At 44.6% G+C, this 27274-nt stretch overlaps 1 protein-coding gene across 1 annotated transcript in view; it reads left to right on the top strand.

Annotated features, from left to right (window-relative positions):
• STARD5 (StAR related lipid transfer domain containing 5) overlaps nucleotides 1–27274 on the top strand; it is a 101655-nt gene that overhangs the window by 28075 nt on the left and 46306 nt on the right. Inside the window, exon 2 of the mRNA XM_078683326.1 lies at nucleotides 12682–12731. Within this exon, the coding sequence (XP_078539452.1) occupies nucleotides 12682–12731 (50 nt within the window). The remainder of the gene's footprint in view (nucleotides 1–12681; nucleotides 12732–27274) is intronic.

The raw sequence follows: 27274 nt of genomic DNA, 5'->3' as shown, positions 1-27274 counted from the left end.
TATGAGTGATTCAGTGAGCCACGAAGATAACGTTGAGTTTGATGCACTCTATGTTTTGTTTGTAGAGTCGAGGCACAGTGAACGGCGGGTGGTACGCAGAGTAAGAAGAGAAGCACAGCTGAGCTTGAAGGGTCACAATGTGAGTCATGAGGGGCTGTCGGGCAGTTTTATTTACAACACTGCATTCATGATTTGATTTTCTTTTGTTAAAGTACACAACTACACGGATTAATAGCAAGAACAGTCATAGAAAGCCGTTATCTGATAGTGTTCGGTAAGCACTTAGTATGAGTATTTTGAAGGTTGACAACACATGAATGATAGCTTCGGACAGTAAAGGTTCTATCTGGAAGGCACTTATAAGTTGTGATGGCTTTTTACAAGGAGAGAGGATCACTATTGGTTTCTCAGCTTTTTGCACCTGGTCCACTATGGGGCTCTTTTATTATCTTGTCTCTTTTTTTCACTGGTTTTGATGTCCACAACATATAGCAGGTACACTGTAGTTAACAATTGAAATGTTACCAATTAAATGCTGTTTATTGAAATCTCCCTGTACATATAATGTAGTTCAAAATTTCAAAATCATGTTTGCTTTTGATTATATCCCCTGAAGAAGGGCCAAAGGCCCGAAATGCATTGGGCTATAGGGCTACAATGAAGAAAAGCAGCAATATCTTCGAACTAAGAAGATTGTGGAATTGTTTTGTACTTTGGATTTGATGTTCTGTGAAAGAAACAGATTAAATGAGTACATTATAATGAAATAACACAGCAATACTGCATGAGGTTTTTTGAAGATGATCATGATTGGTTGATAGTGTTGAAACAATATTTATTTTTTGATTAAGTATATGTTATGTAAACTTCTAAGGGCAACAGTTCATAGCAAAAGTGCTCAGAGGTCAAGTAACATTTACTTGTTCGAGGGTGGATGATATTTATCTGACAGATGCTGACTTAGAGAGGCACTTGACCAGGGTAAGCACCATTATTATGGGATTTACTGCAGAGGGCTACAAATTCAACTTAAAAAAATCGAAAATAGCCCACCTTAATGTCCTATTTTTGGAAAAGAGCGGTCAAGGGAATGCAAAAATCTGGCAGCTAACCTTTTAGAAAAATGTGAGCTGCTCCAGCCTCCAAAATCTTAAAAAAATTTACAATTAATACTTGGATTCCTAAATTTCGACAGGACATACTTTTTAGATTACGCACAAAGGGTAAAACCTTTCTATGACTTAATAAAACCTGACTTTTCAGCCAGAGATTGGACACAAGATCATACTCATATTCTTCGTTTACTCCAGGAAGACATGATTGCTTCCAAACATGCGTAAACGTACTTCACTTAGTGATCCAATTAATGGTGGTTCAGTGTGGGTACACTTATTTGACCTTTAATGAAGGAGAAACTGTACCAATCACTTACAAATCACACCTGTACACAAATGTAGAAATGCGTTTCACTTCAACAGAAAAAATCCTGACAATGTTGAATACAGATTTGATCCAAGTTTAAAAAAACAAGCATTCCTGCAATATGAACAAGAATACCCTTTACCATGTGAAATCTTGCCTCTAGATCAGTATGAATATATTATTTATCCTGATGGAACTGCGCAGCAGGCTATAGGAAGTAAGCAGCAATATTTTTCAGAGTGTTCTATCGTTAAAGGTTACATGCTTGATGGCAAGTTCCATCCTAGTTGCACAAAAACGCCATCTCTAGGAGACTGAACGGCTCAGTTGGCAGAATTAAAAGCACTTATACTGGCACTTGTAAATACGGATCGAGAATTCCCCACACTAATCGTGTGTGATTCTTTTTACTGTGTGCAGTTGTACAATGAATACTTACAGCATTGGGAACAAAATGGGTTTAAAGACGCAAAAGGTGGCACAATTAAGCATAAAATGTTATGGGAACAGGTAGCAGAATTGAAATCCGAGCTACCGAGGACTCATGTGATCCATACACTGAGACATCAACGTGATGGTGTTCATGTTAAAGGGAATTCATTGGCGGATGAAGCTGCAAAGGGGGCTGTTCGCACGACTTCCGTAGCTGCGTTGACTCGTTCAAAAACAAGTATAGACGGACAAATAATGGTAGCTGTCATCGCGTCACGCAAAGGCAGCACGGCAGTACGTAAAAAATTTACACTCAAATACTCCTGCAAGTTAGATGCACAAAACATTCCATATGCTCATATTCCCGGAGTGAGGGATATAGTATTACCAAATATGGATCGTAGGCAAGGTTTAATACTAGCTGCACACGAGGGTTTGGGCTCTGCGCACACTGGCGCTACAGCGACTATTTCTCTACTGTGTGTGTGTGTGTGGCTCTGTGTGTGGGTGTGTGTGTGGCTCTGTGTGTGGGTGTGGCTCTGTGTGTGGGTGTGGCTCTGTGTGTGGCTCTCTGTGCTATTGGTGGCCAGGGTTAACTAAGCAAACTAAAGACTATTTCTTGAAATGTGACATCTGCCAGTAGATGAATGGCTCCACTGTTGCACTCCCAGCACAGACGCCATTACTGAAGTCAGACAAACCTCTTGCATGTGTATACTTGGACCACTGCGGACCCTTACAAATGGACGGGGCTTACAGATATATCATGGTAGCAGTGGGTTCATGCTTTAGAATCCTATGGGTATGGCCTCAGCGTTCTGCTGACGCTCGAACTGTTATTAAAGATTTGTGAGTCTTTATCGGCACATACGCAGTTAGCACGTTACAGTCTGACCGCCGTTCTGTGTTTAGCTCTCAGGCTTACAAAGAGGACACGGAAGGAATGGGCATAGCATTGCGGATCTCATCTCCGTACCATCCAGACGGAAATTCGGTTGTGGAGAGAAAACACCAAGACTTAAAGCAATCTTTAACAGGATATTAGGCAAGGGCGGTAGTTGGGCCACATACCTTTATGGAGTACAGCGGGTATTAAACAACCAGCCAAGAAGCTCTCTAGGGGGTGTTACTCCATATGAGGTCCTCTTTGGGACACAAATGTGGGTACCTGATCTTGATTGTGAAGGCGCAGTGGCGGATGTTAAACCATTTGATATCCATGATCGTTTGGCTGTTTTACAAGATCTAAATGAATCCAGGACAAAACAAAGCAATGTCCATCTAAAGCAGACCGCCACTGAGGAAGCAGAAGTAGTCATAGCAAGACCTGTCTGGATTTCAAAGTCGGGGTTCTGGTCCGAGAAAATATTGCGGACAAAAAGGAATATGGACCCACTTACAGAAAACCTGTACCAGTCCATGCAGTGCACGGAACAAGAACTTTGCTGCTCCCGCCTCTAGCTGGAAAAAAGGAGAAACGATTTGTCTCAGTCAACTTAATCAAACCACACTATGTGGCCGATACTAAACAGTAGGCCTAGTGGACTCCGCTGTAGCAGACGCCCTCCTCTAGCTACAATCCAAGAAGTTCAAACAGAAGGACTCATCACGTTTGAAGAGCCACCTGTAAGGAATGAATGACTAAGCAATCATGCTATGGAACTTGTTCCACTTGAACCAGACACTCAAATTCAAAATGAAAATTAGAGTAATTCACAAGTTGCAATTAGACCGAATACAGACATCTACATCAACATGCCTCGTCGAGAGGAAAATAAAATTTCAACCAATCCCGATACAATTCCTACAATTGATCGAACAGATTCCGGCTATTTCATTAACTTTGATATGTTTTCTCTGGATCCAAGTGAGCCGGAAAAGATGCCAGCCAAAACACCATTCAAGCAAGAATTAAAGAATTTTTTTCTCTTTCTTCAAAAGACATACCTGGTATGACCTTGGATGGAACTCTGGGTAATTTCTGGGATATTGTTTTTTCTTTTCTGGCAAGGCTTAGTATTGACTTTTAGTATGCTTATCAATGGACGCTTTCTTCAACAAAGTTCCACAGCCCAAAAGGTCAACTTTCTACTGAAGCAACATCCATCATCACATCGTGAACAAAGAGACTTGTCATCAGTGAACATTACAGCTGTTCCTATACCCGATGGTATAGTATGGGACAAGGTTGATTTCAACATATTCGGACCGACCGAACTTTTAAAAATTAATCATGTATTTAAAATCTCATTAGATGATTTCATTACCTCCAGTACATTTTCTGATGATTGGGACACTGAAACAGTGAATAACATGTTGTCTGATTTAGAGAAAACTGCTGCATTTTCTAATAATGAAATGTTAGATGGTTCATCAGACTATGACAAATTGTACTGTTACCAACATTTTGGCCGTTATTTCCTGCACAAATCCATTTCACCTTTGAGTGTGTTTGAGTACCATCAGTGGGAACCTTGCCCAACACCACCAAAAAGTAGTTCACAAATGTTTGCACAAAAATGTTCATACTTTTTAAGGTTCAACACCAGAGACCCAGCCTCATTTTATTATAAGGTTGTACCAAAATCAGCACTGAAAATTGTTTTGACAAACAATTTAAGACCCAATTGTCTGCTCAGAGTTTCAACCTATGGAAAGACGATATTGACTCAAAATCGGTTTGGGGTTCAAGGGACAGGCAAGTCCAGGGTACGGAGGCACTATTTAGAGCATGCCTCCTTCCAAAGCAGAAGATCTTTTTAAATGATACTGTGCAACAGACATCCTGTCTTGGAGCAGCCAAGATAAAGGACCTGAACACTCCAGAGTTTCCTACACCATCACAGGGGTGGCATAATTCTTCTTCAAAGGAAGGGGCAACAGTTGATGACATACTAAAGTACAATAGATCAGACCCAAATTGGAAGGAGTGGGTGGTTTGACCCTCAGACACGACCACAAGCCATAAACGGTTCCTGCTCATCACCGAGGGACTCACTATGCATAGGCCAGATCCACGTTATGCACAGAGAGAACATCCAGGGGTAGTAACATCCTATAGTGTTGGGAAGTTGTGCCTAGAATGGCTAGAAACCTAAACACTTGCAGAAGTGAAACAACATTTATCTTTACTCACACAAGACGTGGATATTAGGGACTTTTTACTAGGACCTGGGAAACAACGTCAAAAACATTTCATATATGCAGGCTTTTATGCTGCCTTAAATTGAAATCTGGAAGATTTCCCAACAAAAAAACGCAGAGAGAATATGGGAAATAGACCGTATAAACTTAGAAAAAGCTTTAGCTGTGGTGCATAATGGGTTAACTACTTTGACCTCCAGAGTTTATTCATTGGGCAACATTGTATCTTCTGCTATTGACATACTGGAACAGGATTTAGCCATATTACAACACAGCCAATCACAGTTAAGTTCTATTAGTGGAGAGGTGTGGTCATGCGGCCAGGGCAGCTGACTTTGGAGCACAGGGCTCACGATTCGATCCCCAGCTCCGGCGGCAGCTCAGCTCAGCACCATGTGACTGGGCAATAGCTCACTTAATTTCCACAATGGTCCCCAGCGCCTTGAGACCCGTAAGGGTGAGTAGTTTGCGCTTTACCAATTCGGATTTACATTACATTACATTACATATTATGTTATTGAGCTGGATGCTTCAATCTTTGCGTGCAGGCTTTGTGCCTTGGCATTTTATAAGCAGTATGTCTCTGTTTTCAGAATACAATCTAACTGATACACATATAGAAATGGTACAAAGGGGAGCTAAATATACAATGCTGCAAATTGAAAAACTGGACAGGCTTCCATTCACAGTGGCTGAATCAACATCCACAGAGTGGCTAATCCACGGCCAAATCACACTCCCGGTCACGACCTTTCAGTTTCACTATTGCCTTGAACAAAGGCAGGCAGGCAAATATGAAAAATTGGGTAAAGAATACATTAAGAAAGCCTGGCATGTACCATATAGATTTCAATGTCGGAGTGGGGATCAAGAAGTGTTTCTTAGTAGTACTAACTGCAAGAGCGCTTTAAGCGGTTCTCTCATGTGCCAAGGTATCGTTTTGCACGGGGCCTGTAATGGTTCAGCTTCTAATCTGTCTTGCCACATGAAAGGAACTCCAGCTGCTGTAATCACGCCAGTGTTCGAGTTACTTTCTTATGGGAGTAACTTGATGATGAACGATCAAGGGTGTTGTGGGATGCTCCTGGGCATTGCCTATCTGGTCACAGTGAACACCAGAGTTACTTGCTGTATGCAAGTATTGTTTGGTCCGACAAATACAGTCAGGGAGGCGCCGGTATGGCCTTCACAGAATGTTTCTTTTATACAGTTTGATGCTTTAAGTAGAATGAAAGCCATGTTTTTACAGCAAACCGTGCTATTGACCTATGCACGAGAAACCTTTGAACTTTAAGTTGCGAGGACCTCGAACGACTGCCCCGATATTTTGCAGAAATGGTGGATCGTATCGTAAGTATGTCAGATATGAGCGGTGTTGTACACCTATTTAAAACCATAGGGTCAGGCTTCTTTAACATCTTCCAGACCATCCTCTGAGTTATTTCTAACTTTATACACTCCTTATTTGGAAGCATTTTCGGGGGTATACCTCTGATCCTGCTAGCTATTGCTGGAATCCTGATTGTTGTTTACCTGCTACGCAATGAAGGAACCATCCACCAGCGAGATTGCAAAAGCTCTCCTGGAAAGATATTACCGTGAGTGCATGGTGCAACATCTGGGTGTGCCTTGCCTTCTAGAACTAAGTGCTTCTTGGTTCCTGTCATTCAGACCAGTCTTCGAAGACTCCATCGTACATGTTTTCCGATGCCTGTTTTGTGGAGAAGAATGCGAGTTGGACATCGTTCTGACACCTCTAACGGAGACGCCAGCGGACTTAGACTCCAGGCTGGACCACTCCGGTCCCATGCCTGACTCTATCCTCAAGGTATTCCCATTTTAACGTATGAATTCCTCAAGGATCTGCAGGTGCCCTTGACCGAGTTGAATTTCAGCTCCACCCTTGGCACCAAGGTATTGAATACAGCAATGGCTGCCTCACCAACAACTGTTGGCAGCATTGACGAGTTTCATCTATGCACACTTGACGTGCTATGTGAGGTACTACAATGTTTGTCCCCTACGGCAGCAGGCAACTACAGGGTTATGTCTCCCAGCCAGGACATATAATCTGAATCTGGCTCACCGTGTGCTGAGAACAAATTCAGTTTTTTAAGTATAAGGTAGAGTGGGTGTTATATTTCATTTCGGTACACTTTCCCTACATCATCTCCCCATTATTTCATATGAACAAGCCTTAGAAGGACATAACTCCAAATAAGAAAGACTGCTTTGTATGGACATAATGCCTTATAAGGACTGTAGTCTTTTATGGACCAAACCTTTCACCTAGTTCCATGCCGAGGGTGGGTTTTTCCCAATCGATATTGCTAAGACATCATCCTTTGTGCATAAGAATAATTTATGAGTACACTCTCCAGGAGGTAGACCTCGTACTGAACAATGGGGAACATACGCACAAAGACTGTATAAATACAGCACCTCTTGCTATCAGTAGGCAGGAGGGAACCGAGACGTCAAGGCCGACACATTGACCAGAGACGCTGTGGCTCCGGCATCCCATCGCTCCAGCTGACAGTGGTCTGACGATCCCTTGCGGGGTGTCCAGCTCAAGTCCAGGACGAAGTCCCACACTCTCACTATTCAGGTATGGGGGTTCGACTAAATCCTAGCGGGATTCTCAGCTCTTAGACTTAGGCTCTTAGGCTTAGACTCTTTTGCACCTACTCACATGCTAGGTACACTCAGGTACTTCTAGACAGGCATCTTAGGAGTACACACTTTATTTTATAAATGCATTTTATATTCATGTATGTGTTCATGACTATTGCAAAATGGTAGACCAATACTACACATATTTTACATGAACAACAGTACAATACATTTTTATTGTAAAGACGCTCGACTGTTTCTTCTGTATATCTCTCTAAGAGCAAAACAAGCAAGCACGAGTGACTGAGTGAAAATAGTATATTGTTTCCACGCGTCTGAGTTTCTTATGTTCTGAGGTTGCCAAAAAACTAATCTCTCTGATAACAGGAGATTCTAGTGGCACTGTGAACTAGCTGATGCGAAAACATAGGCTGACATATTTGGTGGGGGTGTATAGAGTCGGTTTGCCACCAAGCCCACAGTATATGTTATCCGTAAACAGCGTAGGTCCTGCATGAAAGGGTACTATCGGAACTACACTACAATGTATGAATGATAGCAGTGGTTACTAAAAGAACAGTCAACACCTCTGTTGTAGTTTTGCACAGGTGTATACCAATATGCAATATGGCGTTCTCAAAGTCAACACTGTGCCATCAACATTGTCACTCAGTGCAGAGAGAAAGCTTCCTCCATTCACGTCAAATCTAATATGAAAACAGAGCACAGCACCACAAAAAGTACCAACTGACCATCAGAAGTCAGTAATGTATTTTAATTACCCAAGTACATCGTGAATAAAATCAGTCCATATGGCAAGAACATGAACAAATGTAGCTTATTTTTTAGTTGCAGTACATCCATAGCCGACGTGTTTTGTCGATGAACGACTTTTCTAGTCTTCTGTTTACACTGGGTTTTCTGGTTCTTAGTTCTCTCTTTTTGTCACTTTTCGTGATTCTTTTTTTCTTGCGTTGCACTGATGTAGTTAGATATTAAACTAGTGTTGAACATTGGCAGGATGCAGCAAGAATTCCCTCTTGTATTGTTTTTAAAATCAAACAATCAGATGCATTTGTTTTATCAACAGCCTTGAGAAAGTCGTTCATCGACGAAACACATGTCGGCTGTGGAGGTACGTCAACCCTGTCACCCGGAATGCCTCATTCCTTTGGGGGCTAATAAGTAGTTGCAGGAAGACCCCCATTGACCACATCACATCAACAGCACCCTTGAGTAGCTTAACCATCCTTCATCACTTGCATTAGGATCACTTCCATTGGAAACCACTGCAACAGATAAAAGTGCTTGGAACGGACTGAGGATTGCTTTTGTCTTTGAGGTAACTGTCCCCTTTGCTGGCTCCTTACTGGAGTTGGTCACCTAAAGTGACTCTAAGTGACCTCAATAGCCCTAGTCCAATTTTTTGTGAACAAGTTTGTGTCAAATTAATTGAATTTTCCAGTTGTTTGCGGTAGAGTGAAATGCTTTGAAATACTATACCTTGTAAATTCTATATTTCCAGAACCTTTCAATGGACCTTTTTCATTGTGGTGTCTCAAAATACAGACTATTTTTATAAATATGTGTTGAATTTCCTTGGTGTTTTGTCAATTTCTTCTTCAATTTTTCTGGTGCTTTTTAAATGCTTTACACTTGTTCCTCTGTGTACGGCTTGCTGCTCAGAGCCACAGCTACATAAAGTTGAGTTGAAGGTTTGACAACCGAAACCTAATGGTCCTAAAGGGGTTGGTAAGTGTAATACAGAGGGAGGTTGCAGAACCAGACCATATAATACACCCCATTTCCTAACAGTCTGGTGTTAGCCGCCTATCTTTCATCAATTCTCGTTTTGGTTTGTCATGGATTTTGCAAAACTTTATTGTTGCCGGACCTCATCAATCAAAAGAAAAAAACATTGGCTAAAGACAAAAATGCTGTTTTGTCTCAAAAAAGCACCAATTGCGATAGTAGTCCCTGATATTGAAGAGAACTACTTTGTGTCTGGTTGTGCCCTTGTTAAAAAGCAGAAAGCCATAACTCATAGTGAAATCAGCCATTGGCTGAAGTGGGTTATAACATTGCCCTTTAATGCAGGTTGGAGTGGGTGGAAGAAAAATTGTGAATTACAAAACTGCAGACTAATAGATAAAGTCTGGCTAAAAAACTGCACCCTATCCAAGTAGGGACCCTCGCTCCAGTCAGGATGAGTAAGTTACACACTAAGAATAATCTGTGCTTACCTCCTCAGTAGCTTGGCCAGAGCAGTGATGGCTTGTCTCCAGAGGCAATATGTAAAGTATCTGTACACGAAATGCACAGTAACCCAGTGAAAACACCACAAAAGAACTCCACACCAACAGAAAAGTAGTCAATATTTATCTGAGTAAACCAAGACCAAAATCCAACACACACAAATCATGTTATGAAGCATTGAATATTAAATAAAGTTGTAGTTCCTAGAAAACAATAGCTCCAACTGGAGCTATCGGGCTGCGCTTGACCAGGACAAATCCACAATTTAAGTACGACCGCGCGGTAATGCAGGCCCAATACAGGAATCGGGCAAACTGCAGCAAAGTACCTTGGATATGTCAAAAAACAACTATTGTGTATGGCACAGGGGAGGTGTCGTGTAGTGAATGTAGGTGGTGCGTCAGTTCCTTACTGCGGTGCAGAGTCGTTGGCACTATGGCGCTGTGGAATGGTGCCTCGCTCAAAGAAGTTGAAGAGTCACTGTAGCTGTGGTGTGGGGTCAGAGCGGTGCGTCACGGACGTCGGTGTCGCAGTGCTCAGAAATCCCGCAGTGACAACTCTTCGGAGTGCTGCGTCTTCATCCGAGCCTACTTTTTAAGTCACCGTCGTGGCGTCAAGCGGGGCCCCCGTCATTGGTGCAGGCAGCAGCACAGTGTCAGAATTGCAGACAGGCACTGGTTCTGAAGTTTCTCGGGGTCAGTTTCTTCATGTGGCACAAATCTCACTTACAAGAGCACAGGAACTGGATTTGGCACCACTTGGCAAGCAGGGCTCTCAGCAGAAAAGCTCAAGTACTACAGGTGAAGTCTATGATGGTCCTGAGACATCTAATAGGAAGCAAGCTCAGCTCAAGCCCATAGAGAATTCTTATAAAGCAGCTGTAGAGAGCAAAGCCCAGTCCTTTCACTGCTGAGACAGAAGCAGCATGTAGCAGGTCAACACAGCAAAGCAAAGTAAACAGTAAAGTGGCAGTCCCGCCTGTCAGCCCAACGCCTCTTCTTCCTGGCAGAATGTCCTCAGGCCAGAAGTGTTCTGAGTATATGGTGTTGGAGGTACAGTACGTATATCCATTTTAGTGTTTGAAGTAGGGAGACTTTAAAGAAACGTCTTTGAAGTACCCAAGACCCTAACCTTCCTGGCCCTGGTTCCAGACACAATACAGGGAGCGGAGACTTATTTGTGTGGGAATAGGCGCAGCCCTTTTCGGGTGCGAGTCTCAGCTCCTCCAACCACTCTAGCTCAGGAAGGCTTAACAACATGGTGATGTGTCTTCAGGACATGCAGGGCACACCTCAGCTCCCTTTTTGTATGACTGTCTAGAGTGAATTCATAAAGCCCAACTGCCATCCAACCCATACGTGTATTGTAGGGACAGGCAGAGGAATACGTAAGAAAATGCAGACTCTCCAAAAGTGGCATTTTCAGATCTTCAATCTAAATCCACCTTCAGTAAAAGGTGTGTTTTTAAATTGTGAGGCCAGAGACACCATAGTCCAATTTTCCATCTACTCCCAATTGGAAGATACACTGATACGATTTTTCTAGGCAGCTCCATTGCTAACCTATGGGAGAGCTAGACCTTGCTGTAGTGAACACCGAATTTAGCAGTTTTTTACTACCAGTACATGTAAAACTCACAAGTAAATGTCCTACCTCTTAAGTACACTGCACCCGGCCCATGGGTTGAGGGCCTAACTTAGGGGTTCCTTACATGTAATAACAGGAAAGGCGTGGGCCTGGCTAGTGGATGTACTTGCCAAGTCGACATGACATTTTAAAACTGCCCCCAGAGGTGCTGCAGTGGCAGGCCTGAGACAGGTTTGTGAAAGCTACTCACTTAGTTGGCACAATCAGTGATGCAGGCCCACTAGTAGCATTCAATGTAGATGCTCTAGGCACACATGGTGCACAGGACTGGGACTTACTAGTAAATCAAATATGCTAACCATAGAGGAACCAATTACCATCAGGTTTTAGACGCGAACACTTGCACTTAAGCACTGGTGAGCAGTGGTCAAGTGCCCAGAGTCCTAAAGCCAGCGAACACAGAAGTCAGCACTCCATCAGAAACAGAAGGTCAGAAGCAAAAAGCAAAAAGGCAGGGGATTCCACGCCAAAAGGTCTAACAAAAGCCCTATAAGTAACTATTTTATATGCATAATTTTAGTACAATCAAAAGATCTCGGATAACACAGACTTCCATCAGCCAATTGGTCCAGCATTGGTTGCCGGTGAGAAAGAGGGCAAACAAAAGGAAAGAAAGATGAAAAACATTAAAGAACAAGAAAGAAAGGCAACATTAAAGCAATAATAAAATAAAAACAAAAACACTGGCACTGAAGGAAAATACTTTGTGTGTGGATGTGGTCCTTGTGAAAGAGCAAAATGCTGTAATAAAAGTTAAGTTAGCTAGTGGCTAAAGTAGGCTGACCCTTTGCCCCGTGCTGTATGTTTTAGTGGCTGTAGCATGCTGACCCTTTGCCCCAGGTTCTGTGCTGTAGTCACTGTAGGCAACATTTGAATGCTGTAAAATACAGGCCAGTGGGTAAAGATGTGGCTGAGAGCCAATTTAAGTAAGTATATTACAATAAAATTTTAGTAATATCAAAAGTTCCTGGCTAATGCCAGACCCAAAATCTCACATTGAATGACTAACCAACTTTGATTGCCTGAATTGTTTGATTCTTTGTTATTGTAAAGTGTCCTGAAGTGTCTGTAACCTTACCTTCTACTATAAGGAAACAAAAGACAATACCAAGAAAAATTAATTGCATGTAAAAATGTATCTTTTCATCAATTTGTTTTCTTTTCTAGGATGACGTTTCAGTTTGTTGGAGGCCTTCGAGTGAGTTTCCAGGAAATATGTAAGTATACTATTTTCTAATGGTTATATATTGTAACCATTACAATGCATGGCTTTAAAACGTGTTCTTTACAAGGACCCGGTTTTACCACTGCATTCCTTTACCACGCAAGTCTTTGCCTTAGGGGTAAGTGCTGGACTTGGAGAGGGAACAATTTCTATTTGAACTCCAGAATAGGCAACAGTAGGGAAAGCGTTAGACTTTATAGTCCAAAGCCGCTTTCCCTATGGCAAGTCGTTGTTGATGATCTCACTTCACAATGCCTCTCAGTCCTTGCAGTCGAAATCAATAGCGTTGCTCCTCTCCAAAGCAAAAAGAAAAGTCCCATTCCCTCAGCACCCTGGTTCAGCAAATCCCTATATGAAGAAAGGAAGCACCTAAGACGCCTGGAGAAACATTGGAGGCAAGCACCCTCCACCGAGAACTTGGCCACGCTTCGTTCAGCAAGATCCGAGTACCACAAGCACATCTTCCTTGGGAAAGCATCACACTTCAGAACCCTCCTTGACTCAGCCAAAAATAGACCCAAAAAACTAATTGATCTCATCAAGACCTCTAACTACTCTCCCCCAACCTCCAAATTGGAGGATTCTACAAAGAAAGCTGCTGATTTCGCTGTATTCTTTGACGAAAAAGTGAAATCACTTGTGGTTCAGGTCGCTCATCCTACCCCTCCAGAGGAGCGCAAATCACTAGTCATCTGGCAGAACTTCGACCCCATCTCTGAAGATGTCCTCCTCAAGTGCATCCTCGAAACAAAGCCCTCCAACCACTCGCTCGACCCCATCCCCAGTGCCATTGCCATTGACTTCTATACCCTTTCTCTTCCCTATTGGACCACTCTGGTCAACCTCTCCCTCTGTCAAGGTTCCCTCCCTGTTCCCTTCAAATCTGGGCAGGTCACCCCTCTGCTTAAAAAACCCACTGCGGATGCGAATGACCTCAACAACTTCCGCCCCATCACTAACCTACCCTTTCTTGCGAAGATCACAGAAAGATGTGTTGCGAAACAACTCTCACGTCATATCAAGGAAAATGATCTTCTTGACAATTTTCAGTCCGGCTTCATCCAAAACTGAAGCACTGAAACTGCCCTGCTGCAAGTGATCGATGACGCGCTGAGAATACTAGACTCGGGGGGGGGGTCTTGTCTTCTAATTCTCCTTGACCTTTCGGCAGCCTTTGACACTGTCAACCACAACACCCTCCTCAACACCCTTCAACAGAGAATGGGCATGGAAGGCACCGTGCTTAAATGGTTTGCTTCTTTCCTTTCTGATAGATCCCAAATGATCAAAATAGAGGACAGTCTCTCACCTCCTTTGGCGGTGGGTCAAGGTGTTCCCCAAGGCTCTATTCTTGCTCCCACATTGTTCAATCTCTATTTGGAACCTCTGGGAAATCTCCTAAGTAAATCTGGGGTCAAATATCACCTCTACGCTGACGACACTCAAATCTACCTCAAGGTTGCCTCCACGCACGATCTCTCTGTCCTAAGCTCTACCCTCGACTCCATTCATAACTGGATGTCAACACATCAACTGATCCTGAACCCCTCCAAAACTGAGTTCCTCCTCCTCTCCTCCTCACTCTCTCCTCCCCCGGTGCAATCATGGATGGACCAGATGAATCTGCTGAACACTAATCCCATCATTGTCGACAGCGCAAAATCCCTTGGTGTCATACTCGACACAAAACTCAATCTACTCTCCCACATTAATTCAATTGCAAAGTCTGCCCGATACCAACTGCGCCTTCTTTGGGGGATTCGCCGCTTCTTTCCGGTGCATGACCTCAAAACTCTGGTCCAATCGCTGGTCCTCTCCAGACTGGACTACTGCAATTCTCTTCTGACTGGCCTCCCCAAATCCCACCTATCCCCCCTTAAGTCTGTTCTACATTCAGCAGCTCGTTTCATTTATGGGGCCAAAAGAAGCGACCACATCACTCCCATGTTATCCTCCCTCCGCTGGTTCCCCATCGAGGCGAGAGCTATCTACAAGACTGCCTGCATCACCCATAAAGCCTTGCACTCCTCCTCTCCGCGCTACCTGGCGAATAAACTGAAACTCTCTGGAGGCTCTAGACCATCACGAAATGCGGAAAATCTACTGCTTGAACCTCACACTTTCAAGAAGGAGAGATCGATGGCCCAATCCTTTTCAGGCAGCGCAGTGAGAATCTGGAACTCACTACCGCCTCAGCTCCGGACCACCTCCTCCTCTCAAGCCTTCAAATCTGACCTCAAAGTTCTCCTTCTTCAAAGACATTTCCAAATGTAATTCATGCCCTCTCTGCTATCTGAAGGAAGCCCTTCAACTACTGAAAAACCTACTTTATTTGACTATGGAAGTGTCTTCCAAGTGTGTTCTTGTGGTTTGAAAGTCTGCCTCTTATTGCAGTATTGTCCTTCCTCCTGTGTCTGGGACTCGTGGGTGACTTGCACCCGTCACTCTCTCCGGTAACACACTGTTTTCTACCTCCTACATATGTTTGTTTCAACACCTGCACAAGTGCCACCAGTGCCTACGTAACGTTTGTTCTTGTGCTGGAGTGTCCTCCATATATTGCAGTATTATACCTCTATATTTATTTTGTACGCTTTTTGTAACCTGCACACGTCACTTTTTCCTCCTGCAATGCACCGCTTGCTACCTCTTGTATTTTGTTGACTCACGATTGTCACTTTTGTAATGCACCGTTTACTACCTCTTATACTTTTTTGGCGCACAATTGTAATTTTGCTTCATTTAATGTTACGTTTGCCTTTGTATTTTGCTCACTTGTAATGTTCTCATGTATCAGTTCTGTTCCTATTGTGAAGCGCTCTGACACCTTCGGGTAAAGTCCGCGCTATATAAAAATGCATAAATAAATAAATAAATAAAGTTGTTTAAGAATCATGGAAAAGGAATGCAGTGGTAAAGACGCCTCCTTGTAAAGATGACGTTGTAAAAGCAGTACGTGCTTTAGCCTTCGTTGTAAATGCTATTTCCCTTTTCCAATACAGAGTGGTCAAATTTATGTATAATAACACACATACTTGATTCACATATGCAGATTTAGTGCAAGATACACAGACTGTGAGGTCTGACCAGTAAGGTCACTGACACTCATGTTTGTCTTCTCAGGGATTTGTTCACCCTTACATTTATCTTTCGATTCAGGACATATGACACATGTATAAAGGATTGTGAATACCTCTATACCCCCAAACATTATTGCCACATCTTGATTCTGACCACTGTCACTGATACAGATCTAAGAACAAGCATTCGCAATGCAATAGGTCTTACATTACTGATAGTTTGAAGTATTGGAGTTGCAAATAATAATGTAACACCACTAGCTCATACTTTCAGTAATGCGAGACCTAGTATATTGCAAATTATTGCTTAGTGAGCAAGGAACCAGCATTGTATTTCTAGGTGCAGCTGCTCCTAGAGGTCCCTAGTGAGCATCATAAACTTTGAAGATTTGGTAAATCCACACTTTCCATAACCCATTGCATGCAAGACAGTACTACGAGTACAGTCAAATAGCTATGTGCATATATACAATTAATAGCTTTCAAATGTGACAAAACAATTATTATATTAATACTGATAAAGTTGTACTCTATGTGGAGCCGATGAAGGGTAATTTATAGACTGTCTAATATAAATGTGAGATGTGAAGGTGCAGTACCGCAAGCTGCGCCTAGACAGTACCATAGTACATTCAATAAATACAATTAGTAGCTGTGAAATGTGACAAAATAATTATTATATTAATTCCAAATCAGGTTGTACTCTATGTGGAGCTGATGAAGGGAAATTTATAGAGGGTCTAATCTAGAAGTGTAGGTGCAGTACCGCAAGCTGCCCCTAGAGATCCCTAGTGAGCATCAAACTTTTGGTCACATATGGTACTCCCCTAATGCATTGCCTGCAAGACAGTATCACGAGTACATTCAAATAGCTGTGTCCATATATACATTAATAGCTTTGAAATGTGACAAAACAATTATTATATCAATTCCGATTAGGTTGTACTCTATGTGCAGCTGATGAAGGGAAATTTATACAAGGTCTAATATAAATGTGAGATGTGTCGGTGCAGTACCGCAAGCTGCGTCTAGAGGTCCGTAGTGAGCATCCAACTTTTGGTCATTGCATGCAAGTCAGTAGCATGAGTGCATTCAAATAGCTATATTCATATATGCAATAGCTCTCTGATATTGACAGCAGCAGAGGGGGCCATGAACAGGAGGAGAACCACGCTCCCCACCTAGATATTTTGTTGACCTCTCGTGTTTCCCAGTTCGCGGGAAATGCTCGCAATTGGCATTTTGATTATCGGTAGCAGCAGAGGGGCTACGAGCAGGAGGAGAACTACGCTCCCCAGAAGTCAGCGGGGGAGATACACGCCCTCCCGCCACGCCCTGCCCAGGTGCAGCCTGAAAAACATCTTGCGCTTCCCGCTTCGCAGGATTCGCTCGCAATTGGCTTTTTGATATTGACAGCAGCAGAGGGGGCAACGAACAGGAGGAGAACCACGCTCCCCACCTAGATATTTTGTTGACGTCTTGCGTTTCCCGCTTTGCGGGAAACGCTCGCAATTGGCATTTTGTTTATCGGCAGCAGCAGAGGGGCTACGAGCAGGAGGAGAACTACGCTCCCCAGAAGTCAGCGGGGGAGATACACACCCTCCCGCCACGCCCTGCCCAGGTGCAGCCTGAAAAACATCTTGCGCTTCCCGCTTCGTGGGAATCACTCGCAATTGGCTTTCTGATATTGACAGCAGCAGAGGGGGCCATGAACAGGAGGAGAACCACGCTCCCCACCTAGATATTTTATTGACCTCTCGCGTTTCCTGCTTCGTGGGAAACGCTCACAATTGGCATTTTGATTAATGGCAGCAGCAGAGGGGCTACGGGCAGGAGGAGAACTACGCTCCCCAGAAGTCAGCGGGGGAGATACACGCCCTCCTGGCACGCCCTGCCCAGGTGCAGCCTGAAAAACATCTTGCGCTTCCCGCTTTGCGGAATCGCTCGCAATTGGCTTTCTGATATTGACAGCAGCAGAGGGGGCCACGAACAGGAGGAGAACCACGCTCCCCACCTAGATATTTTGTTGACCTACGAGTTTCCCGCTTTGCGTGAAACGGTCGCAATAGGCATTTTGATTATCGGCAGCAGCAGAGAGGCTAAGAGCAGGAGGAGAACTACGCTCCCAGAAGTCAGCGGGGGAGCTGCATATCCCAGTTTTTGTGTGTAATAGTTGGTTAGGGTTGCAACTGTGACTTAGGAGTAGAAGGTGGTTAGTCTCTCTCTTAAAAACATGGCAACTACACCAATCTCTGGGGGGAATAGCAGAAAATCCACTGGAGGTTCGCTAATGGGTACCTTGGACAACTTTCTCGTCAGAGTATCAACAGCTCTGGCCAAAGATATAGAACTCACAGAAAAGAGACTATCTCTCGAAATCCCCTTGGATAAAAGATCTTCATTGGGTAGTCTGGCGAGGGCTAGGTCACCAGTCCTCCAGCAGGTGGATCACCAGGACATACTGGATGTGAGTAGCCATATATCGCAGCCAGTGGTTGCTTTGGACACAAGCTTTAATCGCTCTAAGGATATGGGTAATCACAATATAGTAATGAGAGTGCCTTCGCCTAATATTAAGACTAGATCAGCCAGTCATGCCAAGCCAGGACCTGTACAGCCGGTGACGGGGATAGCAAAAAGGAAACGCACGGGGACACAAGTGCAAGCAGGGAGTAGAAAAGCAAAAATTGGCAAAATGCATGTTTCTAATGAGGACTCCCCCGTAAGGACATCTATTAGTCCCACACAATCGCTACTACTTGACAAAGAGGGGCTAAGCCATCAAGTAAATGTAGGGGGAGAGGCATTAGAAGATTTGGGCCCGTCATTCTGGAAAAGACTGGAAGGTATGTTCAAGCAGATATGTCACCCAATATACGATCGGCTGGATTCCATTGAGAACAGACTTGTGTGCCTTGAACTTTTACTTGCATCAGTTCAGACGCAGGTGATAAACTGGAACAGTGCTCCAATGGGCATGCAGAAAAATGCTACAGGGCAATGTATTGTTAATTCTAACTCCACTGTTGCATTAAAAGGTGGCATTAGTACTGTATAGAAAGCCCCTTTGGTGCCCTGTGATGTATCTCCAACTACTAAATCGATAGGGACGGAACATATAGCCGAGAGGGACGAGCTACACCAAACAGTTGGTAGTAGACCTGCTGTTGAAGATCAAACAATCCCTAAATTGCCCCTTGCACATAGTACGTATACTCTACCCAATATAGATCTCCCTCCAGAATCAGCCCCTTATGTGGTGGTCCTGGTGGGGGTTCCACCACTGGATCAAAGGAAAAGGGAGTCTTATATGGACCTTAAGAATAAATGTACCTTTTGGCCTAATGCTAATCGCCCACTGCCAACTAAAATAGGTGCAGAAATGTTGTTTGCTAGGAGAGTGAATTGGGTGGGTAGGAGACCTAAGTCTGTGGTGGGGGACTGTGTTATTATTAATTTTAGGGATAGGAAGTGTGTTAAATATATTTGCAATTGGCCCCAAAATGAATTATTGCCCTTGATTCAAACACTACCCTTGTCTAACTTTTATGCATCCCCGCAACCCCCACAGAGAGATATTCTTCTTCCTTTGGGAGAGGCGCCGAACCATTGCGCCTTAGGGAATATAAGACTCTTTAACAGATTCGATGCTTTATCGGGGTTGGGGGATTGTGATTGATGGCAAGTGCCGGATTGTTGCATTAGGGATAGTATAACATTAGGAATTGAAGAAGATGTGTACAGGAGTATAGGCCCAGTGAGTGATCATAGAAGCTCCCATGGAGGGACTGTAGGGCATAGGCAACATAATGAATGTGTAGATACTGCACAGTTTAGTAGACTAGATCCACTGTTGAAGGATCTGAGCACTGTACACGTGGTGCCTTCTTCTTCTATACTGGGGGCTGAGAGTGTTGGCAGTTGCGAGAGTTCAGTGTGTCCGACTACATTCATATCCTGGAATTTGGCGGGTGTGGGTCCTAAACTAGTTTCACCACAGTGGTTGGATTTTATCGACAAATTTGACATTTGTCTTTTTCAGAAAACGTGGTCGGTTGACCCTGTATTTAGATTGGGTTACTTGAACTTTTATGTCCCTGCTGTTAAAAAACAAGTAGGTTGCCCGCTAGGTGGGCTGGTGATATGGGTTAGGCAGAACTTAAAATGCAATATACAACTCCTCCCGGTGACAAACTGTGACATTCTTGCCGTGAGAGTTAGTTTCCCGTCTAGCTTAAAAATTAATATTTTTAATGTTTATGCCAGGGGCTTACCAGGAGGGAGAAAATCCGAGTTGTATCAGCCCTGGAAGTTTTGATTGAGGCCCTGCCAGCTAATGTGCTCCCATTGATTGCAGGAGATTTTAATACAACTTTCGAACCACTTGGACTCGCTGATCTGAATCTAACGGAGGAGGAGGACTCTAGGTGGGGGGTTCCGCAATTGGAGTTAAATCCTATTAGTAAATGGACAGAGGCCGCAATGCACTTGAAGGGTCTTTGTATGGGTAACCAGCTGAGGGCTGCTAATGGCCGAACACTGTCAGACAGGATGAGTAATAAAACTTATGATAACGGTATTAGGGCAAGTCATATAGATTATTTACTTGTCCATCTTAAGTTGTGGCACTCTCTAGTGGATATGGAGGTAATACCTCGTATCGAGAGTGACCATAACCCCCTGACTGCACTGTTTAGACTGGGCTTAGATGAAACGGATAGAGTGACCCAGTGGCCTATACCCCCAGAAACTGTCATAACGAACGATGAGCACCACCTTAAGTGGTGCCAAGTTGCTGGGCACCCTAAGACTTTGAGTGATATTGAGATGGATTTAGATGGGGTACTGGACACTATGGAGACAGGTGTAACACATGGGCTATTGTATACTCCGGTTATGGAAGCCCATGCTAACTTTTTTACCAAACTTAAAACATATTTTTGCAAACCTAGCTTAGCTAGGCGAGATCAATTGAGTAAACCCGAGAGCTGGTATGATGATACTTGTAGGCAAGCCCGGGTAGAGCTGGGCCTAGCATTAAAAACTAAGGATTCCAGCAAAGTAAAAGTGGCTCGATGTAATTATAGGCATAGACAGTTTGTTGCAAAACAGGCTTGGGAAGAGAGTAAGTGGCAGGATCTCAAGGTGGCGTGTGCATCCAAAAACCCGAAATCATTTTGGGATATTTTTAAATGGGGTAGGGGTGGGTGTCATGATAGTCCCCAAAATAATGTCGCCCAAAGTTTATGGATTGACTATTTTAAGCCACAGTACGCCAAGGGAGTAGAGGGCGAAAGTGAGGGCATTTTTGTCTTAAAATGTTATAAGGACGCTGCCTTCAGCTTAAGGGATACTGATAGGGCGCTAGACTCAGTAACTGAGGGACGCGCCCCAGGCATAGATTGCGTCCCTGCTGACTTATTTTTAAATGATAGGAAAAGGTGGCGAATTTCTATCACACATCTAGCAAATGCCATAGCCCAAGGGATGGCTGTCCCCCACTCCTGGAAAGGAGCTGAAATTGTGCCCGTATGTAAAAAGGGGGACAAGTCGCTAGCAGGCAATTATAGGCCTATTAGCCTGATCAACTCCATTCAGAAAATTATGGGCTGACTGGTTTTGGGGAAAATTCAGACCTGGGTGGAAGAAGGAAACATCTTGAGTTACCTCCAGGCTGGCTTTCGCCCCAAGACCAGCACGATAGATCAGGTTTTTTGGTTTATTATTCTTTATTGGCGGTCTGTGGTATTGGAGAAAGGGACATTATATGCCGTATTTGTTGATCTGAGGGCGGCCTTTGATCTGGTGCCACGCAATAAATTATGGAGGGTCCTGGAAGATCTGGGGATGGCCCCTGAGTTGTTAAGTCTAATCGTTCGCTTGCATGAGGATACCTTTCCTCGGGTTCGGTGGGGACGACAGGGTGAGGTTACGGAAACCTTCCCTGTTGAGCGGGGAGTGCGGCAGGGTTGCGTTATGGCGCCTACCTTGTTCTCACTCTTCGTGAACGGGGTGGCAGACTTCCTTTCCCTGGTCCTTACCGATGCCCCAGTGATGGTTGGCAAGCGAGTGCCAATCCTCATGTTCGCAGATGATACCTTGATAATCTCAAAAACATCAAGTGGGCTACAAATAAATACCGCCAAAACAAAGTTTATGGTTCTTACTGAACATAAATTTTCTAGGTCTTCTAAGCCGTTCAGAGGGAGCATATATATGAATAACTCCCCGCTGGAGCAGGTCAACGCATTTACATCTATGGGGGTAACCCTCCAGAGGGATATGCGCTGGACTAGCCAATTAGATCTGGCTGTTTTAAAACATCATCAGCAGGCAGGACTCCTTCTGAAAAGGTTTAAAACCTCGTTGTCGAAACCAATCAGCCCACTTTTGGAGATTTACGGGGTAAAGGTGATAAGCTCGGCCCTTTACGGGTCGGAACTTTCGGGGTTTGAAAACCTAAAAAGCTTGACCCTGGCGGAAAATTAGTTTTTGGGAAAAACAACCAGTGTTCCGCAAAGTACCCCCCTGATACCATTGCTGTGGGACCTGGGTAGGAAAGCTGTTCAAGATTTAGCTTCTCTACGTCCATTATTGTATTGCCGTAGGATATGGACGACCGAGGAACTACAGCATTACGCCTGGGGCCTAAAGGAAATAATTGAAAAAGATTCCTTCCATAAAATACATTGGCTGAAGGCAATTAGATCCTTGCTAGTAAGCTTGGGTATGGGGGAACTGTGGGATGACCCCGTAAATGCGATATTTCCATCGAAAAAAATACTGAAGGCTAAGTATTGGGAGATGGTCAACTCAAAAGCACGCACAAAGGGCCTCTCCTCTCACCTAACATGTTGTTTTCTTGACTTTAAGGAACAACCGAAGTTGGAACAGCATTGAGATGCCATAGAGAAGCAGTAGGATCGTAAGCTCTATTTTCAACTTAGAGTAGGCACCCTTCCAACTAAGTAAATTACAGCAAAATGGGTGGGAGTAACTGACGACAAATGCCCAAGGTGCAGGGATCAACAAGAATCCATAAGTCATCTCTTGTTCTTTTGTCCCTTATATGCAGCACCTCGATCACGTTGGGTAAAACCTATTTGCCAATTAATTGGCATGCGCAGACATGATGAGGCTTTAAGAATTTTATGCACTGATCCCAGCCCCCCAATTGCTATAGCTATGGCCAAATTTCTAAAATGGGCATGGGTGATTCGATTGAAACAGCTACGGCAGTAAAATGAGTTTTAACCTATAAAGTCCTCTTATAATTAACCGAAATAGGAGTGGGGCGCATCTCAATTCGCTTAACTGAACTCGAGCAAATATTTTTTAGATTGTATATATTGAAATCTGTATTTTTAATTAATGTTTTTAACTGATTTTTTTGTAACTAACATATTCGGCAATAGTCTTCTTGAGTTTAATCATGTTTTAAATATTTATATAAATTTAAATGGTAATGTAATTTTTTATATATTGCAACAATGTGTATTTATGTATCACTTTTATGACTTAATTGTCGAATAAAGTTTACAAAACGGAAATGTAACAAAACAATTTTGATTAAGTTGTACTCCATGTGGAGCTGATGAACGAAAACTTATAGAAGGTCTAATACATGGGTACTCACAAACTTTCTCTCGGGGCCGAATTTACAGTGTGGTTTGTGGCCGAGTGCCGCACCGGTGAGGGCGGGGTCATTTGGGGGTAGGGTCATTGGGGGTGGGGCAAAAAATGGTGCAGTTTCAAAACATTACTAGACAATGCTGTATTTCCAAAGCAGTTGTAACTACATGCAGCACATGTTTATAATATTTTTTTATTAGCAGACAAGGGCAATCTTAAGTGGGATTGAACAGCAATTTGCAGCGACCGGATATTCAGCACATGCTCAACTCATTTTATCGACCTCAGATGGATGAAAGGCAGGACATGCCGGGTTTTGAATCTGTGACCATGAGCTAGAACACAGGCCCCTGCAGTGGACGCATAAGTCCACTGAGCCACCAGACCCCGTGTGCACACAGTGTGAGAGAGATATGGAGAGAAGAGAGAGGGAGGAGAGAGAGGGGGGAGAGAGGGAGGGATATGGAGAGAGGAAGGAAGAGGGTTACTGAGGAAACAACTACGTTTTGAGCTCTTTCCTAAAGGACATTAAGTTCTCACTCTTTCTTAACGAAAGTGGCAGGGCATTCCAGGCCCGCGGCACAAGATATTTAAAAGACCGGCCCCCAATCCGGGCACGCCTAATTACTGGGATCGTGGCCAGTAACAGTGAAGCCGACCGTAAGGTTCTGGACGGGTGGTGAAAGCCAACTCTTTTCCTCAAATAGAGTGCACCGGTGCCATGGAGAGCCTTAAATGCGATGGTAAGGGCCTCGAACATAATGCGTTTCCGGATTGGCAGCCAGTGAAGGGACTTCAACGGTCCTGCGGCATGGGATCTACGGCCGAGGCCAGAAATTGCCCGGGCAGCCGAATTCTGCACTACCTGCAGGCGTGATAGCAGGTACTCAGGCAGGCCAAGATAGAGTACATTAGCGTAGTCTAGCCTAGATCCGACCAACACTTGCACCGTGATTTTCCTATGGGCAATAGAGAGGAGAGGAAGGAATTTCCTTAGCATTTTTAGTATCCCAAAACACTGTCCAACCAGACCCAGAATCTGTGGTTTGAATGAGAGACAATTGTCCACCTTGACTCCAAGATTCTTAGCCGCCATAGTGTCAGCAGTAGGGGGATACATACCTGCTAGCCACCAGGACTACCAACCGGGGTCCAGAGGGCAACCAAAGAAAAGGACCTCAGATTTGTCTGAGTTACATTTCAGCTGGTTAAGTTGAAACCAGTCAAAGACCGCACCCAGACAACACTTAATGCTCTCACCATCAAAGTCCGAGTTCCCTCCGCAGGTGAAGAGAAGCTGGGTGTCGTCAGCGTAAGAGACAATCTGGGCGCCAAATGACTCCGCCAGTGCCGCAAGAGGGGACATATAGATGTTAAAAAGAGTACGGAGGAGCCCAGATTGTCTGTTGTCGGTTGGAGAGAAAGGACTCAAACCATCTCAGCACCGTTCCCCGGACCCCAATCTCCAAGAGTCTTGCCAGGAGGGGGTCATGGGGAACGGTGTCAAACGCTGCCGACAGATCTAACAACACCAGCAGTGCTTTCCCTTCGTTGTCCTGGACTTCTTTGATGGCCTCCGACACCTCCAACAGTGCCGTTTCAGTGCTCAAATTCGCCCGGAAACCGGACTGGGTGTAATGCAGAATCCCATGTGACTCAACAAAGTCCGAGAGGACGGACTGCACATGCTTTTCGGCAACCTTTGCAAGGACCGGGAGCAATGAAATGGGTCGATAATTAGCATGGCATCTAGGGTCCAAATATGGCTTTTTTAAAAGTGGGAGAACCAGCGCCTATTTCCAAGCTTGCGGCACTACCCCAGTTTCTAAAGACCAGTTCAAGATCGAATTGATAATGGGGTTAACGACATATGCCATGCTAGCTAGAAACTTGGCGGGGCAAGGGTCCAACGGAGAGCCAGATCTCATTTTAGATAGATATTCTAGAGATGTTTGAGGCTCAATGGGAGGAAAATTCGACAAATTGGGCTGTCCGACAACCGGCACAGATAAAAGTGGCCCTGGGTCAAGCACTCCCCCTATCCCCACAGATGGAAAAGTAGTCAGGATACTTTTGATCTTGTTAGCAAAAAAGCTTGCCAGTTGGGTGACTTAGGGTTCCGAAAAGGAACACTTAGGGGTGATGGAGGCCGGCATTGTGAATTCCTTCACCACCAGGAAGATTTCTTTACTGGTATTAGTGGCCTCCTCAATCCTCCTGGCAAAGTATGCTTTCTTTGCCACGTAAATTTCCTTATGATAGGCCTAAAATACAAAGCCTATAGGCCTCCCTCAGTGAATCCAGATACGTTGATCTCCAAGCTCTTTCGGCCTTCTTACAGAGCCTATGGCTGGTATTGAGTGCTGGCGTAAACCACGGTGCCGAGGCACGAGAAGAGTTCTTAAGGGCCCGCTCAAGCGGCGCCAACTCCCTCAGGCAATGCGTAAGCCATGTTTGGAAGAGAACCAGGTCCTCCTCTAAGTTGCCCATAAACGAGCAGGGGTGGTTCGACAGATACTGTTCAATCATGTCCGGTGACACTCTATGGAGGGCGCGGGATGTTTGAAGCTGACGCCCATTGACTCTGGTGGTAGAGCCACTTTTGTCCAGAATATCAAAGGTCACCAGCATATGGTCAGACCACAGTACTGGCTGAGGGAGGGCAACTACAATCTGAGTGGTAGAGAAAATTTGGTCTAGTGTATGCCCCTTGTTGTGGGTGGGGGACACCAGATAGGGTAATAGGCCCAAGATTTTGGTAGAGTCCAAAAACTTCATGGTATCCACGGCATCGGCTACATCAAAGTGGATGTTAAAATCGCCAAGGAGTACGCAGTGTTTAAACTGCACACTCAATGCCGACATCACTGAGTAAAGTCCCTCATGAAAGGAGCCAATGGGACCCGGGGGTCTGTAGACCAACAGTCCAGCCAACGATTGGGCAGGTGACAGTGCCAGACAGAAGCCCAGCGCTTCAGCCCCATAAATGTCCTCCGTTGGTACAATGGAACATTCAAACCGTCTGTCAATCACCAGTGCCACTACCCCGCCTTTGCCCATGCCCCGGTCCTTCATCAGCATAAAATAATTAGGGGGTAGGGCATTGGCGATATCCGGCCCTGATGCCTCGCCAAGCCATGTTTCCGTCAGAAAAAGGCAAGCAGGTTTAGAATCAGTTAGCAAATTGAACAGGTCCTGAGCATGTTTGCTCACCGACCGAGTGTTCAAAAAGGCACAGCTGAAAGTGCGTTCAGATGGACCCAGCCCATACAATGGAGCTTCAGCATGCACCAGCTCCACGGGGTCTCCTAATGGCAAGGCTTCATTCAGTGACCATCCACAACCTGCACAGTGAAACGTACCCTTGAAACAATGACCCTGAACAGTGCAGCCTCTATTACTGAGCCGTCTCAGGCTCAGAAGGTACGCTGAGGAGTACTTACATAATGATCTCTGGGGCTGTGTCAGGAGGTCGCCCGCCCGTCCGCTCCCGTCCCCCTCCGGGACGCTGACGGGAACAGACGGGCTTTCCTTAGGCCCTCCTTTGGCGTGGGTAGGGCGCGTCCGCTGCGCGGAGTCATCCCCGTCTAAATTTATAGTCCCGCCCGTGAGGCAGCGAGCCTAGTCAGCTGACTAGCAAGCCTGCCTCACCCAAGATGGCCGACGGTCTAGCACGCAGCCTCCCCATCCCTCAGTGCCCCTCAGCTCGTAATTAGCTGAGAGGGGAGCGCCCAGATTCAACACGGCAAAAGGGTAACCAGGAAGAGCGGCGCAATAGTCAGAGTGACAGGTAGGTGCTCGTCTGCCCCCAAAGAGGAAGTCT

The sequence above is a fragment of the Lissotriton helveticus genome, chromosome 3_1, assembly GCF_964261635.1.
Source record: "Lissotriton helveticus chromosome 3_1, aLisHel1.1, whole genome shotgun sequence".
Taxonomy (NCBI): Eukaryota; Metazoa; Chordata; class Amphibia; order Caudata; family Salamandridae; genus Lissotriton; species Lissotriton helveticus.
Note: the sequence above shows the minus strand (reverse complement) of the source record. Positions and strands in the feature narration are given on the sequence as shown.